At 36.2% G+C, this 26,460-nt stretch overlaps 1 protein-coding gene across 5 annotated transcripts in view; it reads left to right on the plus strand.

The window, feature by feature from the left end:
- The window catches only part of DAB1 (DAB adaptor protein 1), a 212,335-nt gene that overhangs the window by 175,160 nt on the left and 10,715 nt on the right, over positions 1-26,460 (plus strand). For all 5 annotated transcript variants that reach the window (XM_088153498.1, XM_088153495.1, XM_088153499.1 and 2 more), the window contains 5 exons: positions 14,875-14,931; positions 20,254-20,316; positions 20,929-21,037; positions 24,298-24,846; positions 25,900-26,027. In XM_088153498.1, coding sequence (XP_088009624.1) covers positions 14,875-14,931; positions 20,254-20,316; positions 20,929-21,037; positions 24,298-24,846; positions 25,900-26,027 — 906 coding nt within the window. The remainder of the gene's footprint in view (positions 1-14,874; positions 14,932-20,253; positions 20,317-20,928; positions 21,038-24,297; positions 24,847-25,899; positions 26,028-26,460) is intronic.

Below are 26,460 nucleotides of genomic sequence, written 5' to 3' on the forward strand. Positions count from 1 at the left end.
AGGCAGTGATCCATGAAGGGGACACCCCTAATAGATATTCCCTAAGACTGTCAGAGATAGAGGGTATAATGGACAAGAAGGTCTCCTCTGAATGTGACTGTTAATTTGTTCTTAGACCACTTCTTCTGGTTGAGGGGAACTTATTCAGGAAAACTTCCTAGTGGATTACTGCCATGCTGATTTTTAATTATGATGTTAAAAGCATAGGTATCAGAATAGGATGAATGAATTTCTGTGATACAGAAGGTATAGATCATGGAGAACATCTATTGTGATTCAAGGAACTTACAGAACAAATGCTTTGAAATCTTCTTTTTTTTTAAATGAGAAGGACAGTAACAACCCTGGAAAAAACAGTATCATCTAAAGTTTTAATGTCATGTAATTCTACTAGAAGCACCTAGGAGACTTAGAGTTCTGTATACTGTGATTAGATTGTGTCTCATGTGAATATTTTAGCATTGGTTCTTAAGTAACTATATGTTGTTTGATGAAGCAAATGTAAATCACAGTTTGCAAGTAATTTAGAAATCCAACTCATCCTGGAAGTAGATTGTTAGGATAGATTAGTTAATTAAATGCTAAGATATGCTGGTAGGTAGCTAAATGAATATAAAACAAAAAAGAAATTTATGCCTCCAAGTCAATCTTGACTCCTGGCAACCACCTGGACAAGTCCCTGCAGTTTTCTTGGCAAGATTTTTGAAAAGTGGTTTGCCCTTGTCTTCTTCTTAGGAGATAAGAGAGAATGACTGGCTCAAAGTCACCCAGCTGGCTTTATACCTAAGGCAGGACTAGAACTCACAGTCTATCAGTTTCTAGCTGGATGCCTTCATCACTACACCAAACTGGCATATATGTGAATACAGCCACTCCTCATTTATTGGCTACCTCATTTAGCAACTGTTCACAAATACAACAGTAATTTAAAAAATCATTTTCTGACCAATGCACACACTTAGGACCAAATTTCATGTGCCTGACAGTGCATGCTGGAGTGAAAGAAACTCTGCTGCAGCTGTACAAGAGAACTTTATTTAAATAAAATAGCAGCAAACAGTGATTTTGCAGCCTTTCTGTCTCTCTCTCTCTGCCTCAGTCATGTGTTCGCTTAGCAACCATTTTGCTTATGATTTAAGGAACAGATTGTGGTCACTAAATGAAGAGAGGGTGTATAAAGAGGGAATTTAAAAAAATGAATTAGTAAAGAGCATGGATTACCACCACTCCCTCCCCCCCCAAAAAAACACCCTGAAATCAGATCTGACCTGACATAGATTCCTTGACATATTAACATTATTAAAACCTGGCAGTGATGGACAAAGTGATTTATAGAAATCAAATTATGGAAGAAGAATAAGAAGAAATATGGCAAAATTTTGTGGAAATAACATGCAACAGAAAAAAGGAACTAGTGCTGAAGACCATCTGTTGCTGTTTCTCTATACCCTTCTCATTATCCATTCTTATATCACTTCATTTTCTGTTTTTCACATTCACTTATGTTTCTCTCTAACTTTTTTTATTAATTTGATTTTCTTTTTTATTATGAAATAATTTTTCACTGAGCAGGTTATAATTGTTTCATCATGTGGAAAGCTTAGTCACCAGAAAACCATCTTTATGGAAATAATACAGAGACCTGAGTTCAGTGATACAATGCACAATGGCTATTTGTATATTTGAAAATGATTCAGAAGAAGTATTTATGATCTTGCCGTATCTCCCTGCTACTCATCAAAGCCCAACTTTTCCAGGCTTCTACATGACTCTGAAAAGAAATTGTAGCATTTAAAGTAAATGTGCTTCTTAAAGCAGCCACAACTGTTATTCAGCCTTGCACAGTAGCCATAAAAAAGGGAGGCTGTTTTAATGAATAGCAGAGAGTGCTGTCTTCATGCATGCCTGAGGTCTGAAGCACTTGTCCTGAAACATTTTTGAAGCACATTCAGCTCTGTTATGGAAAAAAATAAGCACTGAACCATACAGAGTGTTATTTCTGAAGCTTCACTTCTTTTCTGAACTAGCTCTGTGATGTGTCGGTGTTTATTCTTTTCATGACCTCCCATTCTAGACATTCTTTTCTGAACTCCAGTATTATGTTTCAGTGGGAGGGAAATTTTGCTATCCATCATAGCTGAAAAGAGGAGAAATGCTTTTCAGGCAGCATGATTCATAAGTATCCTTCCACCCCCACCCCCCACCCCCAGTTTTCCACATGAAATAGGTTGAGATTGGCCATTTCATTTCTGTTCAGAACACTAGAAACCAGTGTTTTCTGTGTGAATATGGATACTAATCACAACATAGAGAAAGCTATGCAAAAGCCCCAGTGTCCTTCACTCTCACATAATGGGCAATAGGAGGATGAGGCTGGAAGCCATGAAGATTGTTGAAGGCTGTTTCTTGAAAGTTGGTACCTTTTCTGAAAACGTGAAGCTCTAAGCATTATCCGAAGGATTAATTGCAGCCAGTTTTTCCAGCTCTTAGGGTTCTTTTCCCCCAATATATGAAACTGCCTTAAGTTGTGTCAGACCATTGATCTGTAACTCACTGTTGTTTTCACTAAAGGAAATAATTCACCAGGATATCTAAATCATCTTTCCTAATCATAGACAAAGATTTATGAGATGAAATCTGGGACTTTTTTACATGCAAATCATGTTCCATACCATTGAGTTTTGGTTCTTACTCTCTACCTAAATTTACAGTTTGGTATGTTTAAACAAAGAAGAGAGAAGGTGGTGTCAGGAGACTTGCACCACACCATTATGCATCTGTCAAGTGGAAGAAAGACTTTTGGCTTAATTTATAGTATCACAAAGGTCAGATTAATCTTTTGAATTTTCTGTTTCCAAAAATTGTTGCCATCACTAGTTGCAGTTTTTACTAGGCTTGAAGTATTTTATCTGAACTCTTTTGGTACCTCCAGGGAGTCAGGAGACAGTGAAAATAAAGATTAAATTAATCCTTGGAAGATCCAAATTAAAGAATTTTAAGGCAGTGAGTGGTCTTACTATAAGGAAGAGTAGGTCCAGTACTTGTTCTTTCTTAAAACTGAAGTATTTTAACTGCGTGCAAATACTTTGCACGTAGGAACAAAGCATATCTGCTTAGCCCAGCAGAGATTCTTAGCTGAAAGTGATAAAAATGCCTTGGGGAATGCTGCAGTATCATGGCCCACCCTATAATAAGGAACCTGGAAATAAATTGCATCCAAAAAGATTTTTTCCAGACTGTACCAGCAGGAGCTTCAACTATTTATTTCTTAGAGGAAAGTAGAAATAAGAAAGGAATATTAACCTTTTGAAATGTCTCAGCATCATGGCATGGAAAAGAATCAATTAGACAAGAAAATAATGCTCACAGAATTTAACTAATCAAGAAAGCTCTGTCAATCACAGGGTCTCAGGGGCAAAATGTAGTGTAAAGTCAGCAACGCTTAAATAGCGTGGTAATATTTTCAATGTGGATTTTGGATTATTTTTGGTCCAAAATGTATATGATGCAGGAAAATTCAGGCGTATTCTGTTGAAAATGCTTACTTTATGCCTAATATAAACAGGCCTGCATTCTCTGCCTAATTTCATCTACCCTTACTCCTCTATCCTTACAGCCACTTTTTTGAAAGAAGAAAAATGCCATTGTCACAGCAACATTGCTATAATTGTTAAACAGAAATGACATACTCATTTCTCTACAATATAAATTGCAGAGTCTATTAATAAGCAGGCTGTGTTGGTATAAATAATGTTATTCAGCTTTGTAAGAAATATATCTATGCTTTCCAATGAATGCATACATATCTGCAGTACAGTCATTCATTTGTTCTTAATAATCTGTAAGTGACTTCAAAAAGCATCCTGCCTATATAAGACTAAAACAGATAATTACAAATAGCACATGGCTATTCATATTCATAGGAGGAGTTATCAATTAATGTTGGATCTGAATCCACCATATTTGTGTCATATTCTGGGTGATTGGTTTTATAGCAATATAAAGTTGTAAACTGGGCTACCCCAACTGTTGAGCGGCGTGAGATGGTGACTTCAGGCAGATGATTTTGAAGTGTGTAAACAGCAGTGGGAAGGTGTTTGCCACAGAGGCAGTTCCACACTCTTAAAATAAATTTAAAGAAACCACTATACTGTTGTTCTCAGTTGTTTTAGAGGATGCTGTCTTGCTACCAGTACCATGCAAAATTCAAGTATAAATTCTGATATAGTGTCCTTAATACACCATCTTGACTTTTTCTTTAGGCTGAAAATCTTGAGGGATCAGTTATCAGGCTTGGAAGCAGGCACTACTAATTCACGGCAAAATATACGTATTTTGTGCTCAACAAAAAGAGTATAAAGAGAAGGAAGAGGTATGATAAAGACAGTAAATCCAAGTTCATTTACCTCAATAGTTTTGTCTGAATTTTCAGCATTAAAAAGTACTTAAGGATCAAAACCCTGCCCATACCATCAGTAAGTCAAAAAAAAACCCCAAGCTTTAGCCCATTATTTTCTTTAGAGTCCTGCCACCAAATGCTTGAACAGTCCTCTAAAAGCTCTTCCTTGCTGATCACCTGCCTTGAGAAAACAGTCAACATATAATATTTTCTAGCACGCGTGTCTTTTGTTGTTCACTCATTTTTAAACACTCTCGTTGGTTCACAGTGCTTAGCCTGAGGATGCATTTTACCACCTCACAAGCTTGATAATTGATTCTCATTATTGTGACCATATATAAATCTTCAATACAGCAAGGATACATAAATGTTTAGAGTTCTCAAAGTGCCTAAAGGGAATTATACCAGGAAAAGTGGTATAAAGATATTAGGGTAGTTACTGCTATTGCTTTTAGTATTATTTCCTGGACTTAGTTCCTACCTTTTAATGAGACGCTGATTTAAAGGTAAACAAATACAACACAGAGGGAATTTAGAATTAATTTGACTACAGATTGTGTTGAGTAGTACAAACCTAAATGGATCAATTCACATTTTGATTATCTAAAGAACTTCCTTAGAAACAAGTCAACAAATGAGCTGGGATGTTAATCACTTCTTGAATAGCTTGTAACTTGTGGATGTTGATCACATATTTATAAATACATTTTACTCACATTTCACACCTGGTCTGGATGTTCGACTGCTTGTGATGAGTGTCTCAGGCATAAGTGAGAGACTGTCATTAAAAATAAGAAAGAAGCAGTCCCTGAAACAAAGTTTCCAGTAGTGAAATCTTTATCCAATAATGCAGCAGTAAGCATGCAATGCTACAGTTCTTCTGCACGTAGCCGGCTAGTGATTAAATACAGACGTCTAGATTCTGCTCAGAACTATACAGATGTCTAGATTCTGCTAAGAACAAATATGAACTTTTAACATATATGGCATGAACTATGAAGAGTACAGTACATCTTTGTTTTTTAAAACTACAGTGCAATAGGCAGCCAGATATAAAGCTAGTCAATGAGCAGATGGGAAGGAAAAGAGTTTGTTGTCAAAGCAAGGGAAAGAAGACAATGAAAAAATACATGGGGAGTTCTATTATTAGGTGGACCTTGAAGAAGCAGGGCAGAAAGAGTACTCATGCTTTTGAACTTTGGTGTTGGAGAAAACTCCTGAGAATACCATGAACAGTCAAGGAAACAAACAAATGGATCATTGAACAAAACAACCCAGAGTTCTCACTCAAGGCACAAATGACCAGGATCAAATTAACATACTTTGGACACATTATGTGAACACCTAGGTCTCTGGGGAAGTCTGTAATTCTGGGAAAGGTAGAAGGAAAGAGAGGAGGACAACCAGCAGCAAGGTGGATCAACTCAGTTGCAACAGCAATGGGACACCACTGGAAAACCTGAAGAACCAGGCTAGGAACAGATTGTTATGGCAAAAAGCTATATGGTTACTAAGAGTTGACACCAACTTCATGGCACATTATCAATCAGTCAATCAGCCTTCCTTTCCTCATGTCTCTGTAACATAAGAATCCTGGTGGATCAGACCAACAGTCCATCTAGTCCAGCATTCTGTGTTTTGTAGTGACAACCCAGATTCATTCAGGAAACTAACAAGCAGCCTGTCCTCTTTCACTATTTTTCCTTGGGAGTTAGTACCGCCTGCCATGATTCAGGAAGTAGTCTGAAGCTTTGAAAACTAGCAACCATTAATAGTTCTCTCATCCATGAATTTCTCCAGGGCCTTTTTAACACTATTAATTGTTGGGCATCATCTCATGAGAACAAATGTTGCTGTTAAACTATGAATTGCATAAAGAAATACTTCCTGTTATCAATATTTAATTATCCTATTTTTAGTTTCACTGAATTATCCTAATGTTATCATGAAGAGGAGAAAAAATGATCTATTCACATTTTTTTCTAAGCATGATTTTTTGAGTTCTCTGACAGGTTTTTCCCTTGTTTCCTTTGTTATATTTCTATCCGAACTTTTCTCTAGGGACTCAAGGAAGCTTACATTATGATATATTTTATTTTATCTTCATAATGATCTTGTGAGGTTAGTTGGCCTGAGAGAATAACTGGTCCATAATCAACAAGTGAGCTTCCATGGCTATAAGTGGATTTGAACCTGGTTTTCCCCAGTCTTAGACCCTTAACCCCTTCAACACACTTGTTTTCCCAGTATCATGTCTGGTCATCTGTAAAGCTTCTAAATTCATTTCTTGTTATCACTCTTTGTCTTATTTGGCAAGCCAAAACAGGGATATGGCTTTTTTTTCTTCTTCTCAATTGTTTGTTTTTAAAGCTTTGTGTCTATGTTATGTCCTCTGACAGTATTAAAGATTGTGGCATCTTCTTGAACTTTGTGGCATCTTTTCTGACATAAGATATAGATAAGTGGGTAGTGGGTATGGTGTGAAGAATAAGCCAAGTTTGATGCTGGCTATTATGTAATAGCAAAGCATAGTTAATGCAGACCATGTTTCAATATGAGGTTTCCCATTCTTGTTTGTTACAATAGTTATTGAACCTATTTTAATTTGCTCGTACAAATGAAAATTATGTTCAGGTACCCTGAGTGTATTCCATTCTAGGTGACAATAGCTTTCTTAAGAGTGTGACATTTTATGTTCATACGTATGTACTTACATTTTAATATAACATGGAGTCCTGTTACTACACTAGTGAAGGAGATTTTCAAATAAAGCATGCGATTCAGTACTGAAAATCCAACAGAGTTAAGAAACAGTTTTGTTCACATCTTCCAGAGTTTGCATTTATGAAATATGTCAGTTTTAAAAAGGCTTTTTAATAATGCATTATTGAGTAGAGAGACAAAGCAATTAACTATTTTATTACATTTTTGAATTGGTGTCTCCATCCATTAGATCAAGACAGATATTTTTATGATTTGCTCAAATGTTTCCTGTTGCAAAGATCTTAAGTATTAAAAACTTAATTAATTGCTTAATAGATATTCTGCAGCTTGGAGGCAGCATACAGACCATTATATGCAAAAATTATAAACAGCTTCCAAGTTATAAACTAAACAACACTAATCTGTAGGACATCTTATATAATTAATAGCATTTTAACTCATTTCACCAAACAATAAGAACACTGGGAAATAAAGCATATAAACTATATGAGAGCCAAGTTGGTATAGTGGTCGAAAGGCACCAGCCTAGATCAGGAATCTATGAGTTCTAGTCCCACCTTAGGCATGAAGCCAGCTTGGGCGAGTCACACTCTCTCAACCCTAGGAAGAAGGCAGTGGCAAACCACTTCCAAAAGTCTTGCTAAGGAAACTTTAGGAACTAGTCTAGGCAGTCACCAGGAGTCATGACTGACATGAAGGCAAATTACTTCCAAAAATCTTGCTAAGGAAACTGTAGGGACTAGTCCAGGCAGTCACCAGAAGACATGAAGGCACACACACACATATACAAAAGCACATAAACTACTTTAAACAGTCCATATTTAAATAATCCCTATAGCAGACTTGCAGCAGTAAAATCTTAGTTTACTGTAGAAAGAGATGAGAAACCTTCAGAACATTGTATAATTAATTGAAAAAAAGTTCTTCCAGCCTTGAACATTTTTTTAGGAATTGAAACCATGCACTATTCACGTTGTTCTCCTGTTCATTTCCAAACCATTGATAATAGAAAAGAACATGAGCTCCTTCAGAAACAATTACTCTTCTAGCATGTCCAGAGCTGCATATAAGCTATTCAAAGCTTCAGATAATATGGCTGGTGTGGGTCTTCTGGGCTGTGTGGCCGTGTTCTTGAAGTTTTGTTTCAAGAACACGGCCACACAGCCCGGAAGACCCACACCAGCCATCGTATGCCAGCCGTGAAAGCCTTCGACAATACACTTCAGATAATAGATTCCTGATAAACACACATACACATATCGTAAATGACCAACCAAGCTAACATCATTTCTGAAATGAATAAAAATTGCTCAAGAAATGGAATGCTCATTTCCATGGAGAATTGTGTAAAGAAATATTTCCTGTTGTAAGTTTTGAATTGCCCTATACTATAGTTTCACTGAACGTTCTTAATTCTAACTACGAGAGAGAGAGAGAGAGAGAGAGAGAGCTTTCTGTCTATTCACATTTTTGAGATCTCTTTCATGTTCATTACCCATCTTTGCTCCAAGCTGAAATGTCTTAGATGAAGTAATATTTCCTTGCACAGCAGTAGCACTAGCCCAGTAATTATTTTAGCAGTCCTTATTTGCACCTTTTCCAGGTCTATAATATGCTTTTTGAGGTGTGATGAACAGAACTGTACACAGTATTCCATGACCTGTCTCACCACTACAGTACATCAGCTATTTTCAAGTATTTGGGAACAGATGCCCATGTTAAAGAGAAGTTCCATATTTTAAGATAACACCAGCGTATTAGTGTTGTACAGAGGTTCAGACTGATAATTCAGTTTGAGGAATATTCAGTGGCATCATCTCTTTGAATCTAATCTTTAAAACAGTACAATGTGTTGACTGAAGATGTGGCTTTGAATAATTTCAGATAGATTCAGAAGTCATTTGGGGTTTCGGTGACCTCTCTGTAGGTCCAGAATCTCATACTTCGTTACAGCTTTCCTTCAGGATATGGACAACCATACCTTCAGGTATGAGTAACCAACCAGTGATTACTACTGCAAATCCTGCCTATCAGAGTGGTTAAATCATAGACTCGTAGAGTTGTAAAAGGAACACAGAAGTCTTCTAGTCCAACTCTCAATGCAGATTCCATTACAGTATCTCTGACAGACAACCATCCAGCCTGTGTCTGAAGATCTCTTGTGAGATCTTTGTTAGGGTAGTGTTTCTTGGGGGAGTGCTGCTCTATGAGTCTCACTCTTCTTGGAGGACAGAAGGAAAAAAAGAAGGCTGAAAATCATTACATGTTGGGCCTGAGATAACTTGCTTCCACATAGATTATTGCATAAAATACCAGCTACTTATTTTTATCATAGAATATTATATATGCAATAGTGATAACTTATACATCTCAGGCTTTTTAAAAAAATGTTTTACAGTTGTTCCCAGAAGAGGCTAAACTGTCTAGTAAGCCCTAAACCTAGCCCATTCTGCCAAAAAATATAATACAATACAATAAAAATGAAATTGTTAAAGCATTTATATTCTTCCCATTATAAGGAAGACTATTTTATCAAATCTCAAATTGGTTTGAATCAGATCTTTTCTTTACATTCAAATCTCACATTCGAATCAGATATTGCCAGATCCAGTAATCAAATTTAAATTGGGTCTTAGCTAATTAATACACCCTAGTATCCATCATTAGTAGCCCACTGAGGATTCTCATTTCTTTTGAAAATGTAACATTACTGCTGTTTTGTAGTGGTAGTTTTTGGTCTGTTGCTGTTTTAATGACACCACTAGAGACAGAAAAATAGAATGTCTGTATTTTAATAAAGAAATTGTATATATTTCTAATTTTTTTAATGCAAAGATGTTCTCAGCATTTTAGCATAACACACAACGTCCGAGACAAAGATACTTTGGATACAACACACAACATCTACCCACCGAGACACATATACAACTATTAGAACAAATAAGAAACTACAATCTAATTCTGATAAGCTGATACAGGAAGGTTCAAAGTTTGTTGCCAGAGATTTTCTTTCAGGCAATTGTAGCTTGTTCATATATTCTTTACAGACTTAATTATCAGCTGTGTTTGTGTATATTTTTATCTATGTGAGACAGATTGCCAAGTAATTAAAAATGATGTTTTGCACCTATAGAAGGATCGTGCAATCACATATCTTCTCATTCTTCTCATAGTTTCATGCAAGGTGCTGGGAGTAGGATTGTTTACTTTAATTGGCAAAATCTTTTCCATTGAAATGTCGAAAGATAGACAGACAGATAGGGGCAAATATTTGCCCCCAGTTAGTGCAATGTGGCCCATTGAAATCTCAACTGAAGACATTTCCACGGTCTAACAGACACTAATGGTTCACCCTTAGGAAGTGTCTCCTCAGCAGCAAGTGATGCAGAACAAGAACTGATGGAAGATGCAGCCCAAGGGCTACATGATAATTGGACACTTGGGACCTGCAGTAACATGCCAGGCAACTGTTTTCTGGGAGGTCTTGCCACTGCACAGTCCTGCCGTTGCTAATGCTCTTTGAATGCTGCACACATGTTCCTCCCTAGTTAGGCTGTTCTGCTTCCCAGGACATCTTCAAAATAGCATTCGGTGTTGTTTCACTGATGCAGGTGAGGATGCTCTGTGAGACAGCATGGCAGCATGAAGAATTGGGACAAAACATGAAGTGCTGTTCAAAATAAAAATAAATTCTATTTATTTTAGTAGAACTTAATTTTAGATTTGACAAATGACCATGATTTGAACCAAAGTAATTTATTAATGTCTCATTGGTTTCCTGTTTCTTTCAAATCAGGTACAATGTTTGTCTTTACGTAGCCCTTCCTTAAAGTTAGTCTGTTAATTACACTGATGTATTATTCTTTTTACTTCATTATTACTAGTATAAATCAATAGGAAAATCTTTGAAAAAGATTTCAAAAGATGAGAGGGAAACTTTGTTTTTGCACCCTCTCTTGAAAAGGCCATCCCTGAATCTGAATTTTGAATGCTCTATCAGTTTGGGGCCCATCCAGCTATGTATACCCACTCCAGATCAAGCAGGAGATGATGTAGAAAGCCTCAGTCAGTGACCTGAGGTTGTTGGGCTGTTAAGTCACTTAGGTGAAACGGGCAGCCATACAAATTGAATAAATAAATAGATAATAAGCTCAGAAATCATACCAAGACAGGGTCAGCAACCATCTGGCAATATCAGTCCTAGTATTTACTCTGGATGGGAAGGTGGTTTATAACTTGCAAGTTCTCCTGGACTCACAGGTCCTGCTAAGCCAGAAGGTGGAAGCCATGGCCTGGCGATTTGGGCCCAGCTTCATTTGGTCTGCCAGTTATAATCCTATCTCAACCAGGATGCTCTGGTGAATGTAATACATAGCCTGATAACCACTCATTTAGACTACTGAATCATACTCTACATGGGACTGCCTTTAGAAAGGACTTGGAAGCTGAAATTGCTACAGAAAACCATGGCCAGATTATTGGCAGGACAATCTTGCCAATGGAGAATAATACCTATTTTATGCTTACTGCACTGGTTCCAGGTGCATTTCAAAGCGGTCATTACCTTTAACTCCCTAGACAGTGAGGTACCAAGACACATCAGGCAGCCCCTTGCAAAAGCTGAATTTGCCTATATAATCCAGATATCTAGAGAGGGCCTCCTGTGTGTCATCTGTTCTTAACCCCCATGAGGTATATGAACAGTGATCACATTTTCCTGGAAAAAATAAAAGACAAAACTGAAAAAGGGGCAAATCTGAGAGGTCCATAAGGATTTTAAAAAAATGTTTATGTTTATGACTTTGCTTTACGAAGGAGAATCTAAGAGCAAAACCAAGAAAATAAATAATTAAATTTAATAAATCTAAAGGATAGCTTTATGAAATAAAGGACTCTCTTTATAATAAAAGATGTTTGGTCACTTTAGGTTTATGGGACATGAGCTAGACAGCAGGCTTTGTCATTTATTTCTTTGTTAGATTTATATCCCGCCTTTATTTTGTACAACTCATAGTAGTATACATAATGTTCTGTCCCCCTGTTTTCCTCAAAGCAACAACCTTGCATGGTGGGTTTGTAGCCTCCATGCAACTGAACACACTTACCCGAGAGTTTTGATTGATTCCATCCCTCTTTGCATTTCACAAGGCTGCAGAACGGTTTTCCAGTGCACCATTGGCCTGAGTTGATTGAGGGTGCCATCATAGGAGTGTCCGTAATCTTAGGTTGATTTGTGAGTTTTGTTCTTCTACTGCTTCAGTTATTTTATTTTTGCTTTCCAGTGAACTACTCAACTCTTGCAGGATTGGGGGAGTCTATAAATATTGTAAAGAGTGTAAATAAATAAAATGCCATCAGTCTATTGGTGACACAAGGCTGTAGGTCTCCTATGTATCTGATCTACACTGAAGCAGTTTTATGCCAGTTATTTTACAATTTACACTGCCTCAAGTTCATTTTCTATCACAATTCAAGGTGTTAATATTAACGTATAAAGCCCTCCTTGACCTGGGACAACAATTTCTAAGAGAGTGCCTTTCCCCGTAAATTCCTACCTGTTCACTGAAGTCATCTTCAGAGTCCCAGATATGTAACAATTGCCTATCCAGAAGCAGTCCTTATTTATTTGTTAGATTTATAGACTAGTTGCTTCCAAGACCTCAAGGTGGCTTATGTGGGGATTTTCCTTGATTTATCCCAACAGCAATCCTGCAAGGTAAGATGGGCTGAGTGGGAATGGCTGGTCCAAGGTCAATAGCAGACTTGGATAAGGATACTCATGAATCAAAGTAGCCCCAGTCCTACACCACCATCTTAACCACTATACCACGTTGGTTTTCCAGTAGTAGCTCCTCACTCAGGAATAACTCCTCCAAAGAGAATACTAACTTTATTATCTTTTTGGTGCCATGAAAAGAAATGTTTATTACTGTATATCACACATATTATTGATTAGTATCTTAATTTTACATTTGTATGCTGCATGAAATTTTTTAACTGCAATAAAATCTTGATTGTCCAAATTTAGCAGACTTCAGATGCAACAAACAACAATTAGTTCAAATTGAATACCTAAAGAATGTATGTTGTTTCTGAAGCAGTCCAGACAATTGACATAATTGACATAATTTGCATTAGTTTATGCGATGCGCATAACTAATGTACTTGGTGTTTTTTACATTATGAATATCATTTGTGTGATGAAGCGAATGGTATAAATTGATACAGATGGCCTAAAGGCCTCAATTACATAAGTATGTAAATGATATAAATTGATGACATACATTGATGCAAATAATGTCAAGTTGTATTTAACAGACATTCATAATTAACTGACACTCCTTCCCCAAAATGATCTGTTTTAATTTGATTAAACCTTTGGTTTAAGGTTTTACTATACTCTAGCTTCTGCTTTTATCATTTACTATTCTGAATTTTAATTATGACTATTGTGTATTTTAATTGCTCTTCAGAATGTTGATATTCTGATTAAAACTCAGTTTTGAAAGGTAGGCTACAATAGTTAAAAAATATAAGAAGGAAGCATATAGATTTTGTACTGTCTTGATTAATAATTTTAATTAAATTGTATTTTTCAAATAATCAGATTTCATATCATATTGATATTATTGAATTAGAATGATTTGGGCAAATATTTTATGTAATAAATCAACTTGGTATACCCAAGGCCAATGTGTGATACCTTTAAGGAGAAATCCAGATAGTAATGGCTACGTTCACTCTAGAAGAGTCAGAGGAAAATATGTATGTCTATATGTATGTAAGCAATTTAGCTATGTATTTATGCGCAGTTGTTCAGCTCTTCCCTGTTAAATTCAAAAGAACTGCTTAAAGACATTACATAGCAACACAGTATTCCCCTTCAATATTGGCATTTCTGTCATAAATTGTGATTACTATTTAATTATATAATTCTGACCTTCCAGATCAGTTATGATAGGTGGATATATTGTGTAATCAAGCAGTCATGATAGGAGGAATATGTATGGAGAGCGGGATGCATTTCTCTGAACTTGCCAGAAGTACAGAAGGCATCGTGGAAATACTATTAATGGATGCATGCCTATTCCACGTCAGATGAGCTCACTGTAGCTTCCCCAACCACAGGGTTTTATTTTTCTCACACATCCTGTTACCTTTTGAGGAAAAAAAGTAAAGGCTGCATATGAAAAGCACAAGTAGTGTGAGCATAAAACTGTATATAGAGAACATGGCCAGTTTTATCCCCTCTCAACTTTCTTATATGATAAACCACTTACTCCCATCCATTCATGGGAAGAGATTGAGAATGTACTATTTACTTACTTAGTTACTTACTTACTTACTTACATACTTGATTGATTGATTGATTGATTGAATGATTGATTGATTGATTGATTGATTGTGTTTCTATCCCATCTTTTCTCTGAAAACCCAAGGTGGCATAAGTAGGGGTCATCTTAAATTGTATCCACAGAAAAAGAATTGGATTCATTCTAAATTCTAATATACGCCTGTGTTCATGCCCCATTTTCAGTTCATTGCATTGGCACCAAAATAACCCCATATATATATATTCAATCTAATTAGATTATCATTAACATGAGCAAAAGCATCTTACTAAAAGCTGTGGAATGGCTTTTGCCCAGATGTTAAATCAATAATTGTTGAACTCATCAGTCATGTGTTCAGTAGTATGTCCCATTTTTCATAAATCATCCATTTTCATTTTCATCAATCATCCATTACAGCTGAAGAATGGAAACCTGTTGTTGGACATAGATGAAAATCTTGATAGAGTCAATCAGGTAAGCTAATTCTCTGTTAGTTGTGAAAACAATTGTTCCTAGATCTTTCTCTAAATAGACATTGACTACTTAACGTAATGTGGTAGAAAAATATATTTTTTATACATTGCATCTAGCAACAGAAATTGAATTTTATGGTTTTTTATGTTACACCAAAGCACATACATCAGGAAATACAGGTAGGGAACTAACAAGATTCATTGTGAAAGATCATTGAGTTACAATCTACAGAATGTAATTCTAGTACAGTGTAATGCAGCCTATGGATTATCTGTATGGTCAGTTCTTAATGACTTGGCGAAGTAGATTTAAAAAGAATTCTAGGCCTCCAAGAATTTCATTTAGATTTGAATTCTGATCTTTCATCATGAAACAATGTTCTAATTTGGTCAGTGACCCATAATAAAGGTGTAAGTGTCTATGTAATAAAATATTGGATTGTATCCTATGATGGAGAAACATAAACATGTCTGCAACTGCTATCCTTTTTGGCAAAATCTAATAGAGAAGGTAGACCATTTAGAAGATATTAATTAAACTTTCAGTCGGATATCTTCAAGGGTTGACTGCAGTATTTTTGTTTAATTGTTTCCCTTGTGCTTCTTTTAAGACAGCTGCAAGAGCCTTCAAATTGTCCAGCAAAATTCATAGAGAAGTTGTGATGAAACAATATAAAAAGTGTCATATTCCAACTTATAAAATAAAATTTAAAAATTGTTTAAAATGTAAGCTCTTTTACAAACTTGTTGGCTGGCTCAATGGCAGAGTTAGCTTTTCCTGGAAATAATACACCATGTATTATAAGCACCATGTGCTTATATAGAAACTTAAAAAAAAAAAAAGACTGAGAAATGTGTGTGCGTATTGTCACTATTCAGTACATAATACCCTGTGGTGTAAAAGAAAGTCATACAGAACAGTCTAAGAAGAATCTAAGGGTATCCCAGATGAAGATATGCAGATTGATCTACTCAGGACAAGACAAAATAGAGACAGACAAGTAGCAGAAAGAAAACACGAATAATTATTATGATTATGATTAATGAGAAGGCAATAAGGCAACAGAGGGGAACTGAAAAGAGCTACAGATCAGACACAGGTATGGGAAGGATCTATGCCGCAAGTCAGAGAAATGGGTAGTGAATTAAAGAAAAATAAGGCATAGATGTAAAACAAAAATAAGGAAACAAAAAAGGATCACACAACAAAGAAGCAAATCAAATTAAAAACCCCCAGATGAATAAATCTCTTCCTCTGTTCCTGTCCTTCTCGGTGATCCCACCTAAACTGCAGGATTGTGAGAGTAACACTTGTGTATTTGGGACAGTGATTACATTCATTGACCAGGTACTCTCATTAATATCACCCCTGTCTCCAGCTTAGTTTATATATGAAAGGATATCTGCAGGCTTTCTCTACAAAGCTATAAAGTCTGCGAATCTCCAAAGGCATTGAATCTCTTCAGAGTTGTTCAAAGGGACATTTTCTTAAAAAAAAAAAAAAATTACAATTTCATCTATTTGAAGATTCAGTTCAAAGGGGTGTTTTGGTCTTTGAATCAAGACTCTTTTTTCAAGTTTACATAGTCATATTTTATATAATATTAATAAGATATCCTTGCTTCTAAATACAACATATATATCTCATTCTTCAAATATTAATGGTCTTAAACAATTAAATTTAATGTTTGAAGGAATTATTGAACTTGGCTTACTTTAAACCAGGTTGGAAGTTGTGACCAATCTGCTTTCAAAGTACTGTACTGTCAACAATAACAGAGTTACCATCCAAGATTCTCTAATTCTGTAAACTCTCTATCTTCTCATTTGTTATACTGAAAAAAAAAAATTCTCATGCTTAAAAAGGGGATGATCAAGTAATGGGAAAAGAAGTAAACACAATGTATGTTTCTAAAATATGACATATAAGTTCACTCTTCTATCTACATAGAACTTATGGTGTTTACGGAGTGACACTTTAAGCTTTTAATACATAGACAAATGTTAGCATATTCAACTATATTGGCAGAACATTGGACTAGTAAGCCTATGCAAAACAGGGAAATTTTATATTAATTAGATTTTATTATACAGTCATATTCAGAAATATCCAAGATCTAAAATATGTTCATGTTTATGTATAGTTACAAGGGCAATGAAAAGTAAAGTTGTCCAGATGTGAATAGCTGAAAGCAGGAGTAGGCAATCTGATGCCTTTCTATTTCAGTACTTATCAGTCTCAGCCAACATTGCCAATAGGGACTTATGTGAGTTGTAGCCCGCAAACATCTGTAGTGTACCAAGTTGTCTATTCCTGGTTAGAGACAACACCTGTTCTCAAATATTTAAAATGCAGCAATGTGCTCCAAGGAAAGAACCTCTGCTCATTAATTCCCACATGCAACATGTCCCATGTGATGACTTCCCAACACAAATAGGGGCTAACTGCTGGGCTTATAGTTTGACTAGGATCACATATAGTCTTATGATCAAAGGATGTTTCTTCAACTGTCCAGTTCTCATTATTGCAGAAACCCCTTCGATATGCAATTTTTACAGGAATAGTTTCTGTTAAATTAAATTCAGATGGAAGCAGGCAATCTTTTAATTTACTTCAAATAAAATATGTACTTGCAAAGAAAATTATTAGCTTCTAAACAGACCATGTATTTATATTGTCAAGTTAATTTTCTTCAGTTTCATTAATTGCATGCTAGTGCAACTCATCAACTAGTTCATCAGTTTGTCATATCATCATGTTTTCTTTACATCATTCCATAAATGTCTAATAATTTACTGTGCAGTTACAATGATAATATAAATAGGTGTGCTACATTTGCAAATTCAGCTGAAGGCTGAGTTTGCTGAGCACTGACTATCATTCAGAACTCAAAAAACATATAACAAATTTCACCTTGCCAAATATGCTTGCCTTTACAAATCATTAAGTTCATATAATGGTGAGGATTATCTGAGTTTCAGTTTCAGACATACATTGCACAACCAGTCCTTTACCACTGAAGCCACAATTTTTATAATAACCTACTTGTAACCTGACTGTAAGAAGTATGCATGTACAGGGTGTTTTTATTCTTCTTAGAATAAAAATTTAATTAACCAAAGTCCTGCTTTATTATCAAAGCTCTCTTGAATTCTAAAAGCTGAAGAAGTATCTTCCCTTAACAACTGGGAAATCAATGTCTATGGCACATCCTTTTAAGGAGTAGAGTTTTTATGCCTGCTTGCTACACAGGAAATGAAACCTTTAAAATGAAGCATCTGGTATTTATATAAGGAAGGACTAGTTGTATTTTCAGTTTCTATGTGGAAAAGCTAGTACCTTTCCCTTCAAATTCAGAAAATACTGGCATTTTCCTGGATGGGGAGAAACCAGCTGCAACTCAACCCTAGCAAGCTGGAGTGGTTATGGGTCTTTCCCCCCCCCCCCCGCCCCCGGGTCAGGAGAATTGACATCTTTGACTCTGGGTGAGGTAACACTTCCCCAGGCAGATCTGGTGCACAATTTGGGGGTCCTGGACTCACGGCTCCTGCTGGAGGAGCAGGTGGCAGTCATGGCCAAGAGGGGATTTGCACACATTCAGCATTTCTGGACCAGAAGGCCTTGTTCAGAGTCATACATACCTTAGTCATCTCCTATTTGGATTACTGCAATGCACTGTACATGGGGCTGCCCTTGAAGACTATCTGGAAGCTGCAATTGTTCCAGAATGCAGCAGCACATGGAATTTTGGGTGCCCCGCAGTTCACCTGAGTTACACCACTGTTTACATGAGCTGCACTGGCCCCCAGTTGCCTTCCGGATGCAATTCAAGGTGCTGGTTATCACCTTTAAACCCTACGTGGCACAAGGCCAGGTTAGTTGTGGAATCACCTCTCCTTGAGCGTATCTGCTTGCCCTACTAGGCTAGATAGGATGGGCACACTGCAGGTCCCCTCCCTTAAATGTTGTCACTGATGGGACTGTGGTGGCATGCCTTCTTGGTGGCCGCCACAGCCCTGAGATCTGAGGGATCCTTACCCTTTTAGTCTTCCAGAGGGCTATGAAGACCTGGCTCTTCCCCCAAGCATTGGGCTAAGATGGGGGTTGAGCTGGGAGGTTGTTTGGTCTGGTGGCTGGGCGGAAGGGTATTTCTCTTTTTATTGTTGTTTTTATGGATTGTTGTGAGCTGTCTAGAATCATTATAGGAGATAGGCAGCCATATAAGTTATGTAAGTAAATAAATACATTTTGGTTGGTTCCTTAAAAATGCTACAGAAAGAATCTAATTAGTTTTTTTTTACCTCTGAGGCCTTTTATTTGCATTACCTTAGGCTCAAGCAGTTAGTAGCCTTTCCCTGAAATGTGTGCATCAGAAAACAAATAGCTTCAAACTTGGAAGCCACAGGGCAGAGAAAACACTTTTTTGAATATTATAGTTACTTTGTACATTCTGGCCAAAGAAAAGATAAGAATTATGTTTTAAAGTCATATTTGGGTTTTGAGTATTAATTAAGATGAAAAGTCCTGTGATCATGGCAGTTAAGAGGATGGTATATATTAAGCGTTATAACTGTCATTTCCTTTCAAAGGGACAAAACTAAATATCTTTGGTTGGTATCATTTCAAAAGTGTTGTTTCTGAGGTTCAACCCAGTGCTCATCAGTCCAATTAATTAAATAAATAAATATATGCTTTCAGATCTCTTCTGGACATATGATAAAAAGCCATTTTTATTTACACTGATTTCAAATTGTTTTATTGGAATTGGACAGAAGGCAGTCTATGTTTACTGTTGGTTTTGTTTATTTGTTTCCTTATTTAGTTTGTAATATTTATAGGCCAATTTTCAATGGCTGAAAATGGGAAATGACAATATTTTGATAATGGAATAAACTGTTTCAAACAATAAAAAATAAACCAGTATAGAGAATTGGCAGAAATCACTGCATAAGTGATGGTGTAAAGCTTCACGAGGATGTTCTTCACCACAGGCTTGTTCTGTGTTAAATTCAGTTAAATACAGAAATCAAACTGGAGATCTGATATTCTTTTTATTTCTTCTCTGGGTGAATAGAAAACCCCTTCCCCTATGAAAAAAAACAAAAAAATTAATATATTTTCTATGAAAAAAAGATACTAAAAATTAAAATGTAAAAATATTATCTACTTTTTTTAGTGTCTCTCTAGGTACTCAAAAGTTGGCAATTAGTACCTAGGTAATTTACTTTATAGTAGATAATGTTGAGAAATTGAACTTGCTTTCCATCCTCAGTGGATAAGAAGGATATGACTGATTCTTTCTCATTCTGAAATTATTTACAGGCTGTTCCCCAACTAGAGCTGTTTGGGGATATGTCCACTCCTCCTGATATAACCTCTCCCCCTGTAAGTATTGCTGTTAAAAGTCTGGATTGTTTCTTGCATGCTAATGTCAACATCTTTATAATATCAATGTATAATGCATTTTGATATTTATGAGAAACTATGACCCACCACTGAAGACAAAATTCGACAGATTTTCAAAAAGGGTTACAGTCATATTACTCACTTTGAATTTCTTCCTCTATAACGTTGCTAATTATCTTACTTTTAAAACCCTAATTGCTTATGCTGATGCTGATCCCCTGTGAGGTTACTAAAATTATACAGCCTTAGACTTCTATGAAAAAACAGGTGCTGAAAGAATTTGCATATATTTTAGAAGTTGCAAAAAAGCACTTTCAATTTTGCCAAATATCTACAAATTATATGAGAATTTGGTGATACCATTGCTCATCCTCTTGATAATTATAGGTGGTCTTTCTTTGTTACTCACTCACATTTATCCCTTCTCTCATATTACTCCCGCCCTTCAGCCACTATTGGCTTTTCTCTTTCATGCACTAACTCTTTTAATTAGGGAAAGGATGTGGAGCTAGTTCTTGGCAGTGAAAGCAGCAAATGAAATGTGACCAGTGAAAGCTTATTAAGGCATTTTAATTTTTCCTTATTTTACAGACCCCTGCAACTCCAGGTGATGCCTTTATCCCATCTTCATCCCAGTCACTTCCTGCTGGTACAGAGGTATTTAGTTCTGTACCTTACAGCACTGCTGCTGTACCCTCAGGTGAGTCATTTACATCAAGCTATTTCACTGAAAACTTGAAGTTCAATCTGGGACCAAGGGATGTTATTGTGTTACACATCAGAACATTCAAAGCTCTAGATAACAGACCTTGTATGATTTGCAATTGTAGTAATTAGGTACGGATTCATACCTGCTTGCTCACATATCATATGAGCCATTGAAGACCTAACATCACAGACAAAATGTTCACCTCATCTCAGCCAATTTATTTTTCAATTACTTTTATTTTGCAAATTTTGGGGAGACCTTGAGAATTTGATTTCATAATCAAAGTAATAAATCAAATTACTCCTAATCATTAGAAGACTGTTTGATCCTTAAGATCTTTTTTTTCTTTTGATTTATCTGGAATGTCAGTAGCAATAAAAGATGAAAACCATAGTTTAGTATTCTTCAGAGTCCAAAATACAAATTTTGTTAATATTGTGCCTTACTTTTGAAGCTCAAAAAAGTTTACAGATATTACGTTTGCTTGGTCCTGCTATTTTTGAATTCTTAAACAGTTGCCACTGACCTAATCCTAGGTAAAGGTATCGTTTCACATTTATGCATAAGGTATGTATGTCTTAAGCTGTACATAGCCCATAACCAAAAAGCAAAATTCTGAAACACTCCTATGAAAAAACATTTGAATTATTGGGATTTTAACAATTAATAATTATAAAATAGTCAAAAGCTGGATTTTTAAAACAGAGACTGAGTATTATGACATAAGTACTTGGACTATAATCCAGGATGCTTGGCTGTAGTCCCTCTTAATCTGGAGGATTTTTAATCAATTGCTGTTTTTCAACTAGACGTACTTTACAGGGTTGCTTGGAGGTAAAAAGTGGGGGCTGTTTATCTGAAAATAAAACAACCCTGACAATCCCCGCCAAATGAAGATTGGGAAAAAAAAAAAGGTTATAAGCATATAGAAATTATGTGCTGCAACAGTCTAAAACACACCTTCAAGTCAGCTATTCAGTTCTTACAGAAAATAAAGATAAAAGGTTTTGGAATGGCCTTCACAATCCCCAAACTTGAATTTACTGAAAATATAGGTGTAGCTCATTCAAGAAGACCTATGAATATCTCTGAGGGAGAAGAGTTTGGCAAGGAAGAACATTCCAAACACAAGAATAGAAAGACTCTTATTTGGCTACCGAAAAATTTGGAAAACCTTATTTCTCTCAAAGCAGGTGTTACAAAGTATTGACTGAAAAGGTGTCCAAACTTCAACACCTGCCATATTCACTCTTATTTTAATCTGTAAACAGCTCTACATATATAGTAAATATATATTCAGATTTGCAGCAGAATGTCTTGTTTACCTTGTTAGATGACCCTGACTTTATATTAATGTTAGTTACTGATTCCCTTTATATTTCTGTTCTTCATACAGAATAGAAGCAGATCATCATCATCATCATCAAAGAATAACTTGGTTGTTATTCATCAAAGAATAACTTGGTGCAAAGAATGAACAAAAATAATCACATACAGTATTTGACTGGTATTCTTTGGATATTTGAGTTCCAGCCAGGAACCTGGGAATTATCCAAGTAATGTCTTAAGATATAACATGTACCCAGGAAGGTGGGTTTTTTCATAAATCAGCAGTTGATATAGATGATGATGGTGGTAATGATGATGATGATGATGATGATTCAAACATTTGGAAGTATTATAATCATTGCAGTCGGGTCTCCCACAATCATGAACAGAGAAATCTGGTTAGTTTTAAATTGACAACATGTTCACTAACTGCAGTTATAAATGCTCACAAGGGTGATACTGTGGCCTCTCAGTCCTATTCTACCAGGGCAATCTGAGATAGCCAATTGTTTCTTCTTATGGCTTAAGCTTTGAACAAATTCCCATGGCTTTGTGACCCAGAGTAATATCAATTTTAGCTAATTTTATCCCATAACAAACAATATTAAGGCTCAGAGATCCTTGAAATATAGCACTAACTGTCTCTTCTAGCTTCACAGGTGCAGCAGTTGGGTCTGTGGAAGTCCTCTTACCTTCAACAAGTGGCTTGACTCACTAAATTGTTACTGTCTCTTTTTTTCCCTGTAAATAACACTGCACCTACATTTGTTCTACTCACATTGTTAATATTTACCTTAACCTCTTCTCTGCCCATTATAGGATAAAAACAAAAATGCCTTGGGCCCTGAGCACCTATAGATCTTTCAGAAGAAATATTCTATATTGCAACAAACTGTTGATATTTTCATTCTGTACTCATGAGCTCATGGGTGTCAAAATAAACATGACTGAGACACTTTGTTGCATCTTGCTTGCAGTGAGAGGTCAAATGAAAAGTCCCATCCATTCCCCAGCAAGTTGGTGGGTGAGGAATGCAGTTTCATATCGTATGGAGACTGGCATATGTGCACTCATACACACTTTGGAAAATTATGATTCTGTCATATCATTATCACTCTCTGTCTGAAAAACATTGTCTGCGTGCAACTTGTATGAATATATGTCTAGATGTATAGTTGTCATTTTTCCAAACAGGAATATGGACCTAGTTTCTGGCATAAAACAAGACCAACTGCATAAGTATTTTCAGATGGTCTTTTCAGCGTCAAAATTACTCTTTGGGTGGTAAAATAATGTTAAAAATAAAAGAGGAAATAAACAAGCTCGGTTGTTAAGAAAAACAAGTGGGTTAGGAACAACTTAGAAAAGCCTTTTTTCCCCAGGTTATGAGCTATGATGAATATGCAACAGGTAAAGGAATATTGTCAGTTAACCAACTTGCTAAAAGTAAAAGAATAAAGCAAGCTTCTGAGCTGCTTGCAATTGAAGATCAAGCTACAAACACTGCAATCACAGTACAGGTTGCTGTGATCTGTGCCAGGCTGGATAATTGAGTTGGGGCATAGGTGAGTATCTCAAGTACTCTGAAACAAAGGAATTCTGATCAAGTAGATTGTCAAGAAAAATCTAATTAGGGTCACTCTTGTCCTGCTATTATGTACAGGGAATACAGTCTTGTTAAGACAAATGTAGTTTTGTAGTAGTTTAGTCATAACTTCTCAGCTTGATCCTTCTCCTTATAATTTTGGCCATCAGTCCAGTAATATTTAAAAAGATTAGGTTATATCATCAGTGAAGCAAATGAAGTCACTGATTCCTCATTTGATTATCTGGTCAATTTGCATTTGTTTGTTCCACTGCCTTGTTTTTGCCATTCCTCTTCTGCAGTTGTCCTCACTGCCCATTCTCTATTCCTTCCAAAGGTTATGTTGCAATGGGAGCTGTCCTGCCTTCCTTCTGGGGACAGCAACCACTTGTTCAACAACAACTGGCCATGGGTGCTCAGCCTCCAGTTGCTCAGGTGATGCAAGGAGGACAGTCAATTGCATGGGGACAACCTGGGATATTTCCTCCCACCCAACAACCATGGCCATCTGTAGCTGGTCAGTTTCAGCCTGCTGCCTTCATGCCAACACAAACTGTTTTGCCTTTACAAGCAGCCATGTTTCAAGGTACTATTGTTCCCACTGCTACTGTTCCACCTACAAGTGATTCCACTAGATCAAGTCCACAGACAGATAGCCCAAGGCAGCAAGCAGGAAAAGAAATGTTTAAAGATTTCCAGATGGCTCAGGCACCTCCAGTACCATCACGAAAACCAGATCAGCCTTCCCTCAGTTGTACCTCAGAGGCCTTCTCCAGTTACTTTAACAAAGTTGGAATGGCACAGGATGCAGATGATTGTGATGACTTTGATATCTCTCAGTTAAATCTGACTCCTGTGACTTCTACAACACCATCAACGAATTCACGTGAGTACCTCAGTATTTCTCCTCTAGCCTTCTTTCTCTTTTCTGAGTCATGTGTTTGAAGGTGGGAAAACATGAATTTAAGATAACTACATCAGATTTATGGAACTCTGTACGTACTGCTTTAATGAATTTCATTTTGAATAACAGTGTAATGCTACCTTAAATAGGCATAAGAACTAGAGCTAGATTTGTATTCACTATTGATTCAATACATTTTTCTTCCAATAGTAGCTATACTTGATGTAATGATAACTTGCTGGTTTTGAATTTGGAATCTCCAGCCTTACCTGATTATTCTGATAGCATTATTGCAAAAACATTTTATGTGAATCAATCCTTGTATGAAGAATTGCAGGTGAAAGAACTTTCCTTCATGTATAGCCTAGATATCCTAGATTGAACGGCTGGTTAAAAATATTTTTGATATATAAATAAATAATGTTGCTGGCTCATGACCATACTGTGCTGTGCGTACTTTGAATATCTGTTTTGCAACAGTTGCCTATCAAGATAGTCGAATACATTATTGATGATTTTAGGTTTGATTTCTTTCACAATATAGTTACAGAGGTATCTGAGATGGTGTCAGCAACAACAGCAGTAGTTTTTAAGGACTGTAGAAAACTGTAAATATTACAGTAATATATATTATTCTTTCTAAAGATGTTAGAATCAAAGTGGAAGTGCAGCATCCTAGTTTGCCCCCCAATTATATCAGTCCTTTATCCATGGACTTGTCATGTGAAAGATGAACGATTTATAAGTTTTGCTGAAGACACAATAAAATTAAAGTAACATTTTAAATCCTGTTGTTTTAAAAATCTTGTTGTATTCTCCAAGTGAGTGGTCTCTAAGCACTTTATTAAGGAAAATCTTAACTTTTAATTAAGCCAGCTTGTCATAACTACATTGTCTTTCATCACACAATGTCACCAAGTTCACAAACCACCCCATTTTTTCCCACAACAATTCAAAAGGTTACTAAATGGCATTTAGAACTCACAGATCTAATTCTTGTTATTTGTGTATTTGTTTGATTGATTGATTTGTTAGCCCCAACTCCTGCTCCTAGACAGAGTTCTCCATCTAAATCTTCAGCATCTCATACGAGTGATGCTGCTGCAGATGACCTCTTTGAAGAGGGCTTTGAAAGTCCAAGCAAAAGTGAAGAACAAGAAGCAGTAAGTAACACAGCTCCCATTTATTAATATATTCATTCATTTATGTTGGCAGATTCATAGATTTGTGCCTTTAAAGTTTTAAGAGAAATATACACAAGTAGTTAAATTCAGACAAATCATTTAGTCCTCCCCTTCCTTTCCCTCTCCTTCCTACTGCCACTCAAAGTTCTTTCAGTATTCTCTTGGTTATTCACAACTAATATCACTTGTGGAGTATGGTGTAGCAGTCTTCTCACATCAGTTTTACAGCTTTCTTATCAGCCCTGATGTGTACTAATATGACAGAGTGGTATGCGCACCACAGAAGAGTTAATCCTGAAGGCTGTGCACAATAGCTTGACATTTACATCTACAAAAATGTCAGCTTATACAGTCTGTTGGGATGTTTCTACATATTGTATGTTTGTACTAAACTGGACTTTCGTGGTCCGTT

This window comes from Python bivittatus, unplaced genomic scaffold (genome assembly GCF_059951505.1).
Source record: "Python bivittatus isolate LINGU-HERP-01145 unplaced genomic scaffold, Pbiv_v1 ctg000700_np1212, whole genome shotgun sequence".
In the NCBI taxonomy this organism is placed as follows: domain Eukaryota; kingdom Metazoa; phylum Chordata; class Lepidosauria; order Squamata; family Pythonidae; genus Python; species Python bivittatus.